General features: G+C 56.5%; 1 protein-coding gene across 2 annotated transcripts in view; it reads right to left on the reverse strand.

The window, feature by feature from the left end:
- The window catches only part of SHISAL1 (shisa like 1), a gene marked incomplete at both ends in the record, with an annotated part of 47,390 nt that extends 30,465 nt beyond the window's left edge, over positions 1-16,925 (reverse strand). Inside the window, 3 exons of one of the 2 annotated variants that reach the window (XM_082849928.1) lie at positions 1,990-2,307; positions 13,109-13,322; positions 16,862-16,925. In XM_082849928.1, coding sequence (XP_082706054.1) covers positions 1,990-2,307; positions 13,109-13,322; positions 16,862-16,925 — 596 coding nt within the window. Of the gene's footprint in view, positions 1-1,985; positions 2,308-13,108; positions 13,323-16,861 lie in introns of those variants that run through there. The other variant, XM_082849927.1, reaches the window with a different exon arrangement.
- Between the last annotated feature and the right edge of the window lie 293 nt (positions 16,926-17,218).

Genomic DNA, 17,218 nt, shown 5'->3' on the forward strand with positions numbered 1-17,218 from the left:
CAGCTGATGTCCTTAAACCCCATCTGGATCGCACAGCACAGGGCCTGGTACACAGGAGGTGCACGACGTGTGCAATATGGAAAGGGGGAGACCTCAGAGACAGGCAACGGTTAACAGCAAGGGACACTGAGAACTGTTAGGACCAGACGCAGCGACTCAGAAATGGACCCTTTCTGTGCAAGCAAACCACCCCGGGTTCTGCAGGCAGGACGGCAACAGCCCCTAAGGGCTGGCTCACATCACCGTCTCGTCAGGAACATGGCAGGGGCTGGGGAGCACCTTCGTTTACATGGTAGAGTCTCAGCTCTCAGAACACTTGGGTCCTGGTAATGAAGTTTTCCAATGGTTCTCAAACTGTAGTGCCTACAGGCATCACCCCCAGAGATTCCTGGTTAGGACGCTGTGGCTGAGGAATTAATTTTGACAAGCACCCCAGGTGTGTCTGCTGCGCGAGACTCACATCTCAGGAGACCACGCCTTTGGGGCAGAGCCAACAGCTGTTTCATGGTCTGTAGCTTTGGGTGGGCTTGTGTGTCCCCTCCCCCCTCCTCAAGGGGAAGAGCAGCCTCTCCTCCACCCATCACCTCCACACCAGCAGAAGCCCGGCTCGGGGGCCCCACCCAGAGGACCGGCTCAGTCCACATTTGTCCAGCCGAGCTGAGCAAGGCTGCGTCTTTGCCTCCTGCATGACCGTTGTGGCAAAGTGTATCTTATTAATTATTTAAGTCATTCATTATTGAAAAGGTCACTATCTGTTAGCTACTTAAACGATCATGAACAAGCTTGGTTGCATCTCCTGCAAGGAAGGAGCAACGGTTAGCTGAGCACCTACTATGTGCCAGGCATTTTGTTTGATCCTCAAGACAATCCCAGGGTGGCGGGGGTGGGGGGGTGCGTTCTCACTCTCCCCTGCTTCACAAGGATTGGAAAGTTAAGAGGGTGAAGGAGCTTGCCCGAAGTTACAGAGCTGGTAACTGGCAGAGCTGGGACTTGAACCTGGGTTGGGTTGCCTGCAAAACTCATGGCTTGGCAGGGATCACTGTGTTGTAGGTTTCTGCACTGGATCTTGCAGGCTGGGCTCAGTACTGTGATGTCCTGGGATGATGTGCCCCGTGCCCTGTGTGCCCGTGGCTGCAGCTCAGCCCCTGCAGAGCAGCTGAACCCCACACCCGAGCCCTGGACTTGAGCATCTACACTCAGCCTGGCTCCTGCCAGGGGCTGACGCCTGTTCTTGGTGCTGGCCAGTCACACGGTAGGTTCCTGCTTCAAAATGCACAGACCCCTCCTCTCTCCCTCCAGCTCTGCACCGCCCAGGGACGCCCAGGTTAGGTTATTCTCTGCCTCCCACCAGACTGGAGATGGCTAGGCATGAGAGTAGCAGTCTGTCCCTTTCCAGGAAATCATGAACTCGCCCCTGGGGCAGGGTAACCAGGCTCTGCTGGGGTGGCCACCCTATAAGGCCAGCCGAGATCCCACCTCCCTGGCCGGCTCCCCTCCCTTCCCCTGAGCCATCGCTGAGCAGCCTGCCTGCATCGCCCTCAGATGCCTTTCTGCGACTCAACATATATGCACGATGGAGTCCAGTAATAAATATGCTTATTTTCAAATTTCATTTCAGAAAAAGCTTCTCCCTCAGCCCCCGACAGATCGACTTGCTTCCTTTGACCAGACTGTGAGAACTTGGGAAGCCATCCAATTTCCCTTTTTGCCTTGGCAGCTAGGAAACTCACAACTCCACTTCATGCTCAGTGGCAACAGCTCTCACGCCAGAATCTAAGCAAAACAAACTTGCAAGCTTTGTTTCTAAGCTGTTTCAACCTTGCATGTCGACTTTTCTGTCCAGGCACGCGTTGTTACCACGAGCCACTTCACATCTTTCTTGGCAAATAATATAAGCAAAGCATCCGGTAATTGACAAGCCAAACACAGCAGCAATAATGATCTGGTATTTTTCAAGCTCGTCAAAGACAAGAGATCGCAGCCACTCACCAGGCAGACGAACCCTGGAAGCTCATCAGCGGTGGGCTGTGGCTGTCTCTCTGCAGCGTGTGGACGGCCTGGGGGGCTTGAGGCAGGGGACCCGGGGGAGGCTGGGACTGCAGGGCCGGCTGCTCTGGCCGGGGTGCCCGGGCAGGGTTCCCCCACCGCCTGGGGTCCTGTTTCATCCACCGTCCATGGATGCCCCACCGTGCCAGGTAAACCTTGCAAACGTCGTAGTTCATTGCCGAGTAATACAAAAGATCCAGGACGAGTAGCATCAACACAAAGAAGCCATAGATCCACACTCCCAGCAAGGCGGTGTAGTTGCTGCGGGAAAACAGAGAGAGGCTGAGAGAGGCCGGGACAGCAGCCTCATCGAGGCTGGAGGTAATCAGGGGGGGTGATTAGAAAATGCGGCACGGAGGCTACTTCGGGGTCTCCGAGAGGAAGGTGAACCCCTCTGGGGGGCAGGGGATCTTAGCTCCCTCTTCTCATGCCCACTCCCCACTTTCCTCTCCCCCACCTGTTTGCCCCTCCCAGGTGCCTGCAGTCCACTGCCCTCGGCCTGTCCCTCGAGCGTCCCCTCCAAGGCCCAAGTCCTTGGGCCGGGAGCCCAGGGGGCCTCACCCTGTTAGGCCCCCTGGAAGAAAATTTCCGCTGGGCATCTGGGGCTCTTGTGTTGTGGTGGCCCTTACTTTCACCTTCCTGCCCCCCCAACATGGGCGCTACTCCCAGACCTGCCAGCTCTCTCCCGCAGATACCTCCCGTTTGCCCCCCTCCTGGCCTTGGCTTACGCCCCCCCCCACCCCCCACCCCCGCCTTCTAGGAGGCTCTCTTGCATCCCTCATCATCCCCTCCCCTCCCCATCTTTCTGGACCCAGGGCAAATGCAGGAAGTCTGTCGTCTGAGGACAAACTGACCCAAGTTCCTGCCCCTTGGCATCTACACTGGGTGGGCCACCTCACACCCCCAAGTTCTGCGTGGGACTCAGCCAGGGCGTCTCCCACCTGGGGCCCGCTCCCTTCCAGCCTGCGCCATCACGCTCCCTCCCTCGGAAGCCCAGGAGTCAGGGCATCAGCTCAGCTGCCCTCCCCACACCCCACGAACCAGACACTGGTGCATCTGCTCCACCAGCCACATGCCTTTCACACCCACCCTCAGGCCGCTCCCCGACAGCGCTCTCCACCAGGCACCCCCAGACTGCACGGCTGGGGGTCTCAGGGCCCCCTGACGTCGGTTCTTTTATTCCTTCACCCAGCATTTCCACGCTGAGGGCCAGTCTGCCCTCCAGAAGCAGAGATGATGGGGTTGGTTTTGAGCTGCAAATGCCCCTTAGTGAAGGGAAGCTGGCTGCCCCCTGAGGAGCTCACTGGGACACTGCGCCTTCTGCCCAGCCACCGCTTTCTGTCCCCCCACCGCCTTCCTTCCTCCCCAGCCTGACTCCCACTGCCTCTTGGAAACTGCTGGGCCCTTCCTCTGAACTGAGTGCCCCTCAAACCCTCCCCCCACCAGCCGGGGCCACGCTGGCAGGGTCCGGGTATATCCTCCCGCCCAGGCCAGGGTCTGAGTCTCTCCCGGGTGCCCGGGGAGGGCCATTTCCTGGCCTCACCACTGCAGCGGGGCCAGCGGAGCTCCACACGGGGCTCGCCCGGGACTGCGGCTGTTTAAGGGCCGGATTTATTAGTCACTCAAATGCCCCCTCCACCGGCTCCCTGCTGCGGCCATCTGTTCAGGTGGGTGTGAGCTGGCGGGCGGCAAAGACGAGGCAAAGCCAGTGTCCAGCCTCGCTGCCCCCTGGGGGGGACCCGCCCTGGCTCTCAGCAGACAGGCTCCCGGGTGTCCGGGGTCCCCTCGAGAGGTACCTCTGGATGCTGTCTGAAGCTGTGGCGCACGGGTCTGGAGCCAGGAGGCCCTGCCTCTGGTTTCTCCTTGGCCTCCCTTTGCCGTGTGGCCTGGGAGGATGCCCGTGTGTCTCTGGGTCTGGAGGAGATGATGTGAAGCCCCTCCTGGTCTCGGTTTCCAGACTCTGCATCTTCCCAGCTGGGTTCACCTGCTCAGCCTTGGCCGCTGCAGTGAGATGGGCGTCCCTCCCCTCTGGGTCCCCCAGCCCCTACCAGGGCTGCGCCCAGGCTGGGTGGGGAGGCTGACTTTTGCCCACACGAGCCCCCTGCCCGGAACACCCTCCTTCCCCACGCCGGCTGGGGGCTCCTCGAGGGGAGGTTCTGTGTGTCCCGCGAGCAGGCGCGCACTGGCAGGTGTTTGGGGCAAGTATCTGCTTGAGGAACGAGTAACCCAACGATTCCGCCTCACGGCACCTTGGATCCCTCTGCGGCTTCATCTCCAGCCACCACCTCCATGAGGCCTGCGGCTGTCCCAGGGGCTTGTTCATGCTAAGGTGTGAATGACTGCCTGCCAGCGCCCCCCACCGACCCAGCCCCCTGAGCTGCCTCATTTCAAGGGGAAGCTAGCTTCACCTGGAGATATCCAGGTGTGAATGCCTGCCAGGGAACAGAGGCCAGCAGCCCTGTCTGGCATGCCGAGGCAGGAGTCCACGTGGACAGGGGAGGAAGGCCTGGCTTCGGCCCCTGGCACCCCTGCTTTCCCCAGCACCCCCTCTCCAACCTCCTCTGTTGCCCCCACAGAGTTGCTCTAAGCGTCAGGCTTTGCCTTGGCGGTTCCCATGGCGGCAGCCGCGGGCGCTGAGGGAGCCGGTGGGGCAGGAGAGGCAGGGGCTGCCACACTGAGAGAGGGAGTCCACGACGCCAGCTGGGGGTGGGAGCTGGACACGCCTGGGCCTAAACCATCAGGACTAAGAAATAATAACAGCTTGCAGAGCAGCAGCCGGTGGGCATTGCTCTAAGTGCTTACGCATCTTAGCTCATCCGACGACACTCAAAACACACATGGAAGGAAGCATTACCGCTATCGTCCCCATCCCCGAGATGGAAACTGAGGCTCAGAGGAATTCAGAGACTGTCTAAAGCTCACAGCCATTAAGTGGCAGAGCCAGGATTTGAACCCAGCAATCCAGCTCCACGGCACACATTCCTAACCGCTGCGCCACACCGCCTAAGGCAGGCACCACCCATGTTTTCTGGGCAGACAAGTCGCCTCCAGGCTTTTGCCTATGCTGCTGCCCTGACTGGAACTTGCTCCCTACCTCCTGTGCAGGCCGCTGGCCCCGCCCCCATGTCTGCGCAGCTATCACCTCCTCCAGGAAGCCTTCCCTGATGTCCTATGTTAAGTCCAATCCCTCTCCTGGGTTCCCAAAGCCACCGGGCTTCCCAGAACACATTGTGTTGTCTTTGCTGTCTTGTAGGACTGTCTGCACCTCGAGATCAGAGCTCCTTGGGGCCAGGGTCAGCGTTCAATGCTCGGCCTCGGGCTGCTTTCAATGTTCCTTAAGCTAATATATATTGAGTGCTTATAGCGAGCTGCTGTCAGTGGCAGCCTTGATAGGAATAACTTCTTCACTAGACTTTACCTTCTCTATGCATATTCTCTAGTAGTTAATAGTGATACTAGCAATCACAACGTGCCCGTGCCTTGTGTTTCCGAATCTTTGCAACAGTACTGTGAGTTAGGAGCCAGTATCCCTCATTTACAGATGAGGAAATGGGGCCCAGAGAGGCAAAGTCAGTGGCCAGAGGCTACACAGCTAGGGAGTGGCCGCACTGGGATTCACAAGCAGGTCTATCTGACCTCAGAGTATGCTGAGTTTTGGGGAATCCCAAGGTCAGGTCTAAGATAGATGTCCAGGCAGGAATTCCCCACATCTGCTTGGCCCACTTGTCCTGGCTCATCCTCTACCAGGAATTGCGGACAGGCCCCAACCTCCCCAGCAACAGCGTCCTGCATCTCAGTGTGTCATCGTCACGGGGTGCATGGGCACTGCTGAGCCTGCAGGCCTCCGCAGCCAGCTTGCTCTAACTGGCATGGGGTTTGGGGGGTGGTAGCACCCCCCATGATCTCACCACACCCCGCCCCCCCCAGCTCAGAGAAGGGAGGGGTACACCCGCAGGAGGTGCCACCTTTGCTGACTCCCTCTGCCTCGCAAGGGAGGCCACCCTGGAGGCGGCAGCCGGCTGGGAAGCCTGGGCCGTGGACGCCGTCTCCAGGCAGTTCCCTGCCTTCCAGGGCCTGCCCTCTCCATGGTTGCCTGGCTGGAAGCATTCTGGTCTTTTTAATCTAATTTAAAAATGTGATCTGGAAATTAATTTCATCCAGATGCAGGGGTCTTTGTTGAGTGTGTGTGTGGGTGTTTTATAAAGGGCAGGAGAGAAAATAGAGGCTGTTTTATGGGACAAGATGTGAAGCCAGCCAAAGCCACAGATAGCAATTTTTCAGTATCTTTTGGAAGATTTAATGATTCAGATTCTTTTGCTGCTTCCCAAGCAGTAAACAAAACCTTCTCTGACGGAGGAATGTCACTGAATACCTCCCGGGGACAGGAGCAGGTATGTCAGCCGGCGGAGGCCAGATGGAGGTCCCATCGCCACCCGTGGGCAGTCCCAGTTGAGGACGGAGGACGGAGTTCCTGAGGCCATCATGTCAGAAAGGAGTATCAGCTGCAGAGCTCACAGCTGGCCCCAGGCTGGCTGGGAGATGGCTCATGGCCCCTCAGCCGACTTCACCTAAAATAACTGAACCCGCTCACAGGGGGGCCTGTCAGTCAGTGTGACAAGTTGATAACCCTGGTGACTGAATTCTGGGCCCAGGAGATTAGGCCTGTGTGGATTCAAATCCCAGCTTGGCAAAATTCTTTCTCCGTGATCTGGGGAAAACGAGCTTTACTTTCCTCATCTGTAAAATGGGGATAACAATATGCCCTACTTGGTGGTGCAATTGTGAGGCTTAATGAGATAACACGGGCCTGAAGGAGAAAGGACCCAGTGAGTGCTGGCTCCTGTGATTAAGGCACAGAGGGAATGCTCAATAGATCTAGGCCCAGAGAGGCAAAGTGACTTGCCCAAGGTCACACAGCCGGATTGAGGTTGTCCAGTGCCGTGGAGGAGCATGGGCTTGGGGCTAATGAAGTAGCGTCCAGTAATACCAAAATATTCACTGTTCTCCCTGCAGGCCTGCTTACAGGGCCCGGCCCTGCTGGTAACAGCCTTGGCCAAGTGATGTGCTTTGGCCAAAAAAAACGTCAGCAGAAGTATCAGGCCGATTCTGGGTGGAAGCTTAGAAGTTACCTTGTAATTTCACCATCGCTCTTTTCCCGCTGCCATGGAGACATCCTGCTCTGGATGAGGACTGCTTGATCAGCTCGGGTCACAGAATGCTCCCTGCCCAGAGCCCCAGGTGACCCAAGAAAGACATGGAGTGTGAGTCAAAAATAAGCCTTTGGGGCTTCCCTGGTGGCGCAGTGGTTGAGAGTCCGCCTGCCGATGCAGGGGATGCGGGTTCGTGCCCCGGTCCGGGAAGATCCCACATGCCGTGGAGGGGCTGGGCCCGTGAGCCGTGGCCGCTGAGCCTGCGCGTCCGGAGCCTGTGCTCCGCAACGGGAGAGGCCACAGCGGTGAGAGGCCCGCGTACCGCAAAACAAACAAACAAACAAACAAAAATAAGCCTTTGTGTCTCGACTCCCAGGGACTCTGGGGCTGCTCCTTAACTGAGCCCAGATGCCCCACACACCGGTGCCAAACCCTGCTGTGCCACTTGTGTGCTGTGTGACTACAGGAAAGCTCTCACCTTCTCTGAGCCTCAGTCCTGGTGCAGTGAGGCCAGCGGGACCTTCTTCATAAATACCTCTACTCGGATTAAAGGAGTCAGGGCAAGTAAGGCCCCCTGCCTTCCACTAAATGCTCGCAAACGTTCATATACGTCCCTTCCCCTGGCGTGGAGGGGTGTATTCAGGTTAGAAAGCCTCGCGGATTCTAGAACCTCTGGAGCGTCACGAGGCCGACAGTGTGTCCGTATGTTTTACGCCTAAAGGGGCTTGATAGGGCTGAGCAACTGACAAGAACATCCGGGAACTTCCGGCCCAACTCGGGAGCCGGATTCCGAGCTTGAAGCATGTCTGACGGTGATGGAAGGCCTGCAGGACAGGGCCCAGGGAGAGGAGACCCAGGGTGCTGGGATTCTCAGGTCCTCAGGCCTGGCCCACCGCCACATGTCAGCTCTCGGTGTGGCTGGAGCACCTCTGGGTACCGGGAAAGGAAAGCTACTGGAGGAAAGAGGTTTCAGTGCAGCCGAGGGAAGAATGACAACCCATCACTTCCCACTTTGAGGCCTTGAAGACCCTTCCGTCTTCTGAGCATTCCTGCCCCAGGTTCCCACCCCTGGCAGCCCATCTGCCTGGTGGAGAACACCCACGCACTGCACCAGCCTCTAGTCCATACCACCTCTGCCCCCAGAGAGAGCTGACCGCTGACCCCATATACCCCGTGCCACCCTGCGCCCTGGACAGACGCTGCCACTGCTTGCAGGGCCCTGGGTGGCCACTGCTGCTGGCGTCCCAGCCGGAAGCTGGCATGGGAGGGTGTGCAGTACACTCCTGAACACCAGGGACTCTGCCCAAGTGGCTAGAAGTGGCATCTCACTGTGGCGGCAGGCTTGGCGAGGTTGCTTCCCTAGCTCTGTCCGCCTTCCTGCCAGGCAGCTAGAGCCAAAACAGACCATTCTGTTCCTCCGGAGAGACACAAATAAAGAAGTCATCGGGAGCGCTCTCCTCTTCCCTGCCGCCAGCCCCGCCTCCCAGCTGATTCACTGGCGGGGCAGGCGAATGTCAGGCAGCCTTGCTGTTGACAGCCCCATGCACCTTCGCAAAGCCCCAACGGGGGTCACAGCTGCGCTGGTCCCTCTAGAGGGGCTGCCAGTGGGCGCTAACCTCCTGGGATATTGGAACACCTGGCCTCTCGGCTGAGGTCTGGCACACCCCCCAGCATCAGACAGGTCCTGGCTTTCCAGATGCACCTGGGAGTGGCAGAGCCCGCTGGCCGGAACAAGGGCCCTGGTGTCCCTTGGCCTTGACTGGGTGGAACAGGTGACTTCACCTGCCTGGGCCCAGCCCCTTCTTCCTTCCTCTCAGAGTAGCTGTGAGGACTAATGAGACAACAAAGGCATCCTGCCCAGAAGGGTCAGAGCTCCAAACGGCAGGACGGTCCCAGAGGTGGACTTTACCTGGCTCTCCTCACACACCCGGAGCACTCAGGACCTCTTGGCCAGGCAGGCCTGTCCCAACCCATTCACTAACCTATCCTCCCACACCCAGTGGCCCATCCTCCAGTTGTCCCCTCTCTGCTGCAAGCTCTGGCCGGACGCAAGGCCCTGGCCCCACTCCCTGGGCTCAGGCCTTCTCCCCAAGATGCCCCAGCTCACGCAGCTAAACGGGGGCCTCCAGGGCTTCTTATCTGAGCTCTGGATTGGCTGTCTCCTGGGTGACCCCAGCCTCTCCTCTCCACAGGGCCCCGGTCTTGGCCAAGTCATCCTCATGACTTCTGCAGTGTCCTAGGTCCTTGAGCACAAGCCCAGCTTAAAGCTCTCGGGACCCCTCACCACCCTCAAGAGGAAGCCCAAGCCCCTCCCCCTCTGCCCCCCGGTCCACGAGGCCCCACCCCATCCCGCCAGCCCCCGCCGCCTTGCCCCATGGTTCCCCTGGCATTTCACACTCAGGCTGCAGGGAACTGTGTCTGGAAACGTTCATTCCTCTGGACTGTGTGGCTCCCACCCTCTTCAACACTTTCGGATACAGGACACCAAGAACCACGCCTCCCTCGTGAAGCCCAGGAGAGCAGAGCAGCCTGGGAGGGGAGCTCAGCCCAGCTCTTCTGGGCCTCCGTCCACGTCTGCGGGAAGGGCGATGGCAGGAAGCTCGGTGGAGAATAATCAGGAGGGATCCCTCCAGAGCAGTGCTCTCAACCGGGAGAGTCCCGCGCCCCACGCTTGGCAGCGTCAGGAGACACGGTTGGTTGTCACAGCCAGTCAGTGGGGAGGGGGCACGATCAGCGTCTAGCGGATGGCGGCCAGGGTCTCACAGTGCACAGAGCAGCCCCCAGAAAGGAGGATTAGGCTCCAGGTGTCCACTGGGCCGCAGGGGGGGTCCCGGCTCTAGGCCCTCCATCAGTGGACGTCCCAGATTTATGAAAGCAGCTCTGGACCCAGGCTGGCTCTCGGCTCCACCCCGACTGGCTGCCTCAGTCAGGCAAGTTGTCAATCTCTCCACGCCTCACCTTCCTGTGTGTAAAGGGGGCCAAGGGTGGGCTGCTAAGTGGCTTCAGAGGGTTGAGCACAGAGCTGGCCCCGTGCCGCTAGCTCCATAAATGCTTGCCGAGGTGCCAGGATAAGAGCCAAGCTAAACTTCCTCAATGCGTCCATGCCTCCCCGGGGAAGGGCTCTGTTCTGTGGTCCAACTCTTCATTATCTGCAGCCAGGACCCACTGTGCCTAAACGCTGGAGAATTCCGTGTGAATCCCGTGTAAATGTGCAGATCACAGAAACCTGTGGGCTTCAGAATGAGGATCCCAGACACCATCGCCAGAGCCTCGGAGAAGTCTGGCCGTCTTGCCAAGCCTCTGTCTTCTGTCTGGCTTTCAGCTGGCAATGACAACACTTCAGGGTCCTAACCCCAGTCCTGGCACCGCCCTCCTCCCTCAGGGAATTAGTCTTTGGTCTTATAAAAGGCTTGGGTCAAGTTCCAGGCTTGATTCCAGTCCTCGTGACAGAAAAGACTTGCTGAACTACTTCACACAAAATTATTCTGAGGTCTGAGCAGATGGCAAGATATTCAGGGGAAGCACCCGTGCATTTGAGGAAGGAAGGCTGGGGAGCTGGCCTTGGTGGGAGGAGGAGAGATTCAGAAGATAGTCAAGGGATTTGCATCTCCTGCCTGATCAAAGGGAAGAGGCAACTTCCCCCAAGTGAGCATGGCATGGTGGCGAAACATCCAAGCCCCAATATCAGACAGAGAGATGGAGGCTCAGACCCCCACCCCACCACTCCCAGCAGTGCCACTAATCTCTTCAACAGTCACTCAACAAACACTCCTTCCAAGTGGATTTTTCCTTACCATGAAAAAAATACATCTACCCCAAGAGTCAGCTTCAGGCTTACTGGGGAAATATCTGAAGCATCCCCATTAAAGTCAGGAAGAAGACAAGATTGCCTGACAATTTTAAAGATGGTTTTAGAGGTACTGGCCAACACGATTGGACAAGAAAAAGAAGTGAGGCACAAAAATTGGAAAGAAAGAGATGAGATTATCATTGTTTGCAAATGGCATCATCGGACACCTAAGAGAATCAGCTGAAAAAAGTATTACAAAGATAAGAAATTTCAGTAAGGTGGCTGAGTAAAAAAATACGTATTTAGAAATCATTAGGTTTTATCATTTAAACAACAGTTGGTTAGAACAGTGGTGTCCGACCTTTTTGGCACCAGGGACCGGTTTCGTGGAAGACAATTTTTCCAGGGACTGGGTGGGGGGATAGTTCAGGCGGTAATGTGGGCAATGGGAAGCAATGGGGAGCGGCAGATGAAGCTTTGCTCGCTCACCCGCTGCTCACCTCCTGCTGTGCGGCCCCGTTCCTAACAGGCTGTGGACCGGTACTGATCCGCGGCCTGGGAGTTGGGGACCCCTGGGTTAGAAGATATAGTAGAAGAAAAACCCCATTATAAAATAGCAGCTTGAAAAGAAATAAATATGAACAAACACAAAAGATACGTGCAATATCTATATGAAGAAAACTCCAAAACATTATAAAAGAAAATAAATGGAAAGACACATTGTATTCTTGGATAGGAATATTCAACGTCATGAAAAGTCCATTGTCCTTGAATTAATCTATGAATTTAACACAATCTCAGTAAAAAGTACTAACTAGATTTTTTTTTTTTTTGGCAGGGAGACTACAAAAGCCAATTCTAAAGTTCGTACGACAAAAGACCTGGGGGAATAGACTAAGAAGACATTAAAACACATCAAAAGCAACAGTACTTAACACAATGAGGTACTAGCAAATGTATAAATAGACCAATGAAAGCCATCACAATCTACCCAGACACTCAAATTTAGTATACTATAGTATACAATAAGTTTGCATTTCGCATCAGTGAGGAAAAGATGGACAATTCAATGATTGCTGTTAGGATAACTGTCTACCCATGTGGGAAAAAAATAAATGTGGATTCCTACTTTACATCCAAAAAAATTACTTACATCCAAATTTTAAAAAAATCTTACTTCCAAATAAATTCCTCACAGATCAAAGATTTGAAGGCAAAAAATTAAAACATAAAAGATGTAAAAGACAACACGAGGGGATTTTTAACAATTTCAGGGTAGTGAAAGACTTCCTCTGTATGATACAAACCCCACCAGACATAAAAGAAAAAAAATGGGTACAATTTGATTACATAACAATTAAAAATTAAGCATGAGGAAAAAAGCATCACAAATTCAAAGACACACTGAGAAAATATTTGCAATGCATCCTATTTCCTTCATATGTAAAGAGTTCCTGTGAACAAATAAGAAAAGGCCAAAAATTCAATAGGAAATGGCAGAGGACATAAACAGTTAGCTCACAGTAAAGGAAATACAAGTGACTCTCAAGCATGTGAAATATGCTCAGTTTCACTCATAGTAAGAGAAATCAGTGGATGCTATTTCGATACTATGTGCCTTTACTTAGCATATTCTCACTGCTTTTCTACCAGCAAACTCCTCCTCCTTCTTTACACTCATATCCCCTCCATCAGGGCCCTGGTCTCATGTGTTTTAATCACCTTAGGGAAAGGGGCTGCATGGGATTAATCTCTGGGTCAGGAATGTCAACCAATATGTGTTGAACAAATAATGAATGAAAAAGGAACTCAGGCCCCGTGGATTCGGGTCCAAGCACCTTTCATGCCTGAAAGTCTTCCACATCCTTGACCTCATTTAACTACCGCAGCAGCCCTGAGAGGCAGGTATCACATGCCCATTTCTCAGATAAGAAGGCTAAAGTCCGGAGGGCAGAACAGGTCAGAAAACCTGTCACCTGAAGACTTTCCCAGACTCCTTCCAGGTCCACCCATCCTTGCACTGGTTGCCCAACAGCTGGCCTGGAGGCTGGGGTGTTTTGGCAGCACCCGGACTTGACTGGGGCCCAAGGCAGTGGGGTTGTGGCCCCAGCACAGTACTTACTTGTGCATGTAGCCCTCGGAGCCGGTCGTGAGGTTTGCCTGCATCACCGCCTGGAACTCTGTCTCATTGCAGCAGTATTTGAAAACCGTGTTGTTATGGTGACAGCAGAGGATGAAGGTTTTGTTGTCCGAGAGCCGGGGGCAGTGGAAGCCAAAGTGATAGCGGCCTTTGTGGTCCGTGTATGGCTCACAGACACGGAAATGCGCGGACAAGACTGGAAAAGACGGTCACCAGGCTTGGTGGGGTCCCTCCTCAGGCCCAGCTGGCCCGAGACCCCCACCAGTCCATGAGGACCACGGGCAGAGCCCGGTTGGCCTATTCTAGGGCTGTGCCCACCTCTTCCTCTGCCAGGAAGGCTTTGTGGTCCAGTGTGAGCCTCCCCTCTGCCAGGAAGACTGCTCTGGCTCCTGTCACCTCCCAGGCCCCCCTCGGCTACCATCCTGCTTCTACTGTGCTGCTCAGACTGGGAGTTTCTTGCAGGCTGGGCTGATCTTAGGCCTCACGTGGATCCCCTCCAGGGGCTCTGCACACAGCTGGCACTCAATTAGGAAGCAACACTAACTGAGCACTTACTATGTGCTTCACAGGCTCTAGCAGATTTAATCCACTTGGCCATCCCAGCAGGCAGGTCTGGGATCCCACTTTACAGAGGGAGGAACCCGAGGCTCAGAGGTGTACAGTGACCTACCTGAGCCGGTTAGAGGTGGTGGAGCAGGAATCCAACCCAGGCCTGCCTGGATCCGAGGTCCAGGAGCCTCTGTACTCCTCCATCACTGTGCGGACTGATGGTGGACTCACCAACAAGTCCAGGCTGGCCTGGGTGGTGAGTGGCATGGGTGCAAGAACCAGGTCCCACTTGTAGAGAAAGCGGTGTCCCCTCGTATCTCGGTTTCTACTAAACTGATGCCTTATACCCGGAGGTCCCCAAGGGCCCGCCTTGGTGGCCCCAGCTCATGGCGAGAAAGCTGCCCTGGCCTTGGACCCTCATTCTCCTGGCTCAAGGCCAGAGGCCCCTATTCAGCCACTGATGACGCTGAAAACCCAGGACAGTATTTACTAGTTGTGCTGCTGATGATAAAGACGAGTGAAAGCCTGAACAAACATAACAATGGAAAGCAACTTGAAGCCCGCTGTCTCCAGCTTAATTAGCGTCTTCATGAAAGGACTGCTGTATCTAATTTGTATCGCTCAAAAGGGGCTTCCAAGGCTGAATACATTTCTCCAACCACCAAGGCTCTAGTTCTGCAGAAGCGCCTCAGTTAATTGAGAGCTCCGTCTCTGCTGAGAGGTTATTAGACTCCAGCCCACACAGCTCCCAGCGCCAGGGGCTGCCGAGGGGATCGCAGCTGGGCTGTGCTGGCCGGTGGGCGGGTGGGCCTCATGTACTGGAGCGCCGAGGCTGGCTTGGGTGGCTTCGTGAAATCCTGGGCCCCTTCCCCAAAGTACAGCACCCTCTTTCGTGGGGACGGGTAGGATCACTGCGGGAAAAGGGTCTCAGCCCTTCAGGAGTCAGGGGAGCTCTCAGCCTCGACTCTGGGAAACAGAAGACCCTCTTATGGATGCCGTGGTCACTAAGGAAGCCCCAGGGGGATGCACCGTCTCATTTGATCTCATGTATTCCCATTGTACAGAGGAGAAAACTAAGGTTGGGAGCACCAGGCTCAAAGTGTGGTCCCTGACCTGCTGCGTCTGCGTCCCCAGGGGACTTGTCACAGATGCAGTTTCTCAAGCCCCACAGCAGACGTTCTGAATCAGAAACTCTGGGGGTGGGGGGCGCAGCCTGAGTCTTAGAAAGCCCTGCAGGGGATGCCAATAGACTTGGTTTGGGACCCACTGGCCTGGAGGCACAACGTACCAGAGGCTAAAGGTGAGAGGCAGAGGCAGGAAGTGAATTCCAGCCACTGACCAGTCCCCGTCCAGATTGATGAGAAAGCCCTGCAGGGGGGGCGGGGGTCAGCTCACACTGGCTTGCAGGAGGCTCGATGTGTCAGCAACACCCAGTGGCTGGTCAAGAAGACAAGCTGGGGCCCTGAGGCCACAGGACCCAGGGAGGGAAGGAGCAGAGTGGTGGGGGGAGCCTTTGAGCTGGGCTTCAGAGGAGCCAGATGTGCAGTGCAGAGATGGAAGTGGGAGGGAGGCCCAGCCAGGGAAGGGATGAGGAGAAGTCCCCAGTGGCTCACCCCGGCCACCCCTGGACAGCCGGTACCATCTGCTTTGACCATGTGCGAAGACAAGGCCACTGCTGCTTCCTGAGGAAGAATGTGCCGGAGCCAGGACAGCTGGTCTGAATCCTGGAGCGCACAGGATCACCTGGGCCATCACAGCCTCTCTGTGCCTCGTTGCCCTCAAGGATGGAAGACCAGCGGTCTCCCGGGGGCTGGGGGCTCCGAGAAGCATTTGTGAACAGCAAAGCGCAGGGCCCGCTCAGAGCAGGGAGGGTGTAAGCGAAAGAGTGGACGATAAAGGACAGCACTTCCGGCCTCCAGGCACGGGTGCACCGTGGCTCTGGGGCTGTGCCTGGGGCCCGAGGGCAGGGGGATGGCCGTTAGGAGGCCAGCGTGTCCTGAGTCACCAGGAAAACCGGCCCACGTGGAGAGGGAACACTGAGGGGAGAGCCACTCTTGGGTCCCGGGGTCTTGGCGTCCAAGATAGGACCCCGATCACCCCCTCCACACACACACACACACACACACACCTGCGAGGCTCAGGGTCTGCGTGGCCATCATTTAACAGCCAGGTGACGGTGTCCACTGACCATGTGACCTCAGGCAGGTCTCTTTCTTGGTCTGACCCTCAGTTTCCTCATTTGTAAATGGGTGGGGAGCTCCTCTCTCCCAGGGGACAAGATGACCTACTGCATGAGAAAGCAGTGGGGAAGGAGCTCTGTGCACAGGGGCCCCCAGACCCATGGCCTTGGCCTGGCTTCTTCTCTGCCATCCCAGGGCCCTTCATGGCGTCCTCCTGAACCATGACCCCCAGCAAAGGGGCAGAAGGGGCCCAAAGGTGCAGGCCGGTGTCCACAGCCCCACCAGAGCAGGAGGGCACGAGGGCATAGGTGCACACACGCACGAGAGAGACAGGGACAGAGATACAGAGAGGGAGACAGAGGGAGAGACACAGCGAGAGCAGGCACCTCGCTGAGACCAGGGCTCGCGCGGGGCCAGCCCTGCTGGCAGGAGGCAGGGTGCGCTTCTCCAGCCGGCCAGCTTCGCTTTGGAGCAGCCGAAGGACTTGGTTCGTGTTCCTCTTTGCGAACAGGAGCGTGAAAGCCCCCCTGCTGGGATCAGGGGGCCCACCTAGGGGACTGGTCGGGTGCTGGGAGACAGGGCCCCAGCACCACTCTGTCTGGGTTGGAATCCAGCCCCTACACTAGCTGTGTTGTCTCTGGCTGTCAGTTCCCTCTCCAAGCCTCAGTTTCCTCCTCTGTACAGTGGGATGACTACGATACCGCCTGACTTTGACTTGCTGGGGTCAGGAGATAATTCACTGCACGTAAGGGCTTCTCCCGGGACTTACCGGCAGCCACCGTTAACCCCACGGTGTCCGCGAGAATCTTCCAGCTGAGCTCCCCGAGGCAGGCACGTGGGGCACAGCACACAGTAGGTTCTCACCAAACATGAGCCCCTCACGAGGCTGATGCCACTAGGGCAGGCAGCCCCTCAGCACCCAGAAGCCCGGCTGAGCTATAGCCCTGACACCAGGAAGGGACCACCTCCCCCTCCCGCCTCCCGCCAAGCATCGCGGAGGCTCTACCTGCGGAAATCAGCAACGAGAGGACGGTGAGCACGTTCAAGGGCTGCTGGCCACAACTGGTCATCGTTTGGCTTGCATCGGTTCGTCGAGCGCTGCCTGTCGAACGAGAGCCGGGAGAGGCCGGGTGTGGGCTGTTTTGTCTGCGGTGCAGACACTGGCTCTGCTGCCCATGGCCGGGCCGGACAGGCATGGGCAGGGAAGCAGGTCTGCCGGGAGCAGGGGCCGGGCCGCGGATGATGGAAACTCCGCCATCCAATTTCCTTTCCGGGATGAATGACCTTCCCCCACCAGTCAGCTGTCATCTCCCTTTCTTTTCACGGCAAAATGAGACTTAATCAAAGGAGGACGGATGGCTCA

The sequence above is a fragment of the Leucopleurus acutus genome (assembly GCF_964270905.1).
Source record: "Leucopleurus acutus genome assembly, chromosome: 11".
Lineage (NCBI taxonomy): Eukaryota > Metazoa > Chordata > Mammalia > Artiodactyla > Delphinidae > Leucopleurus > Leucopleurus acutus.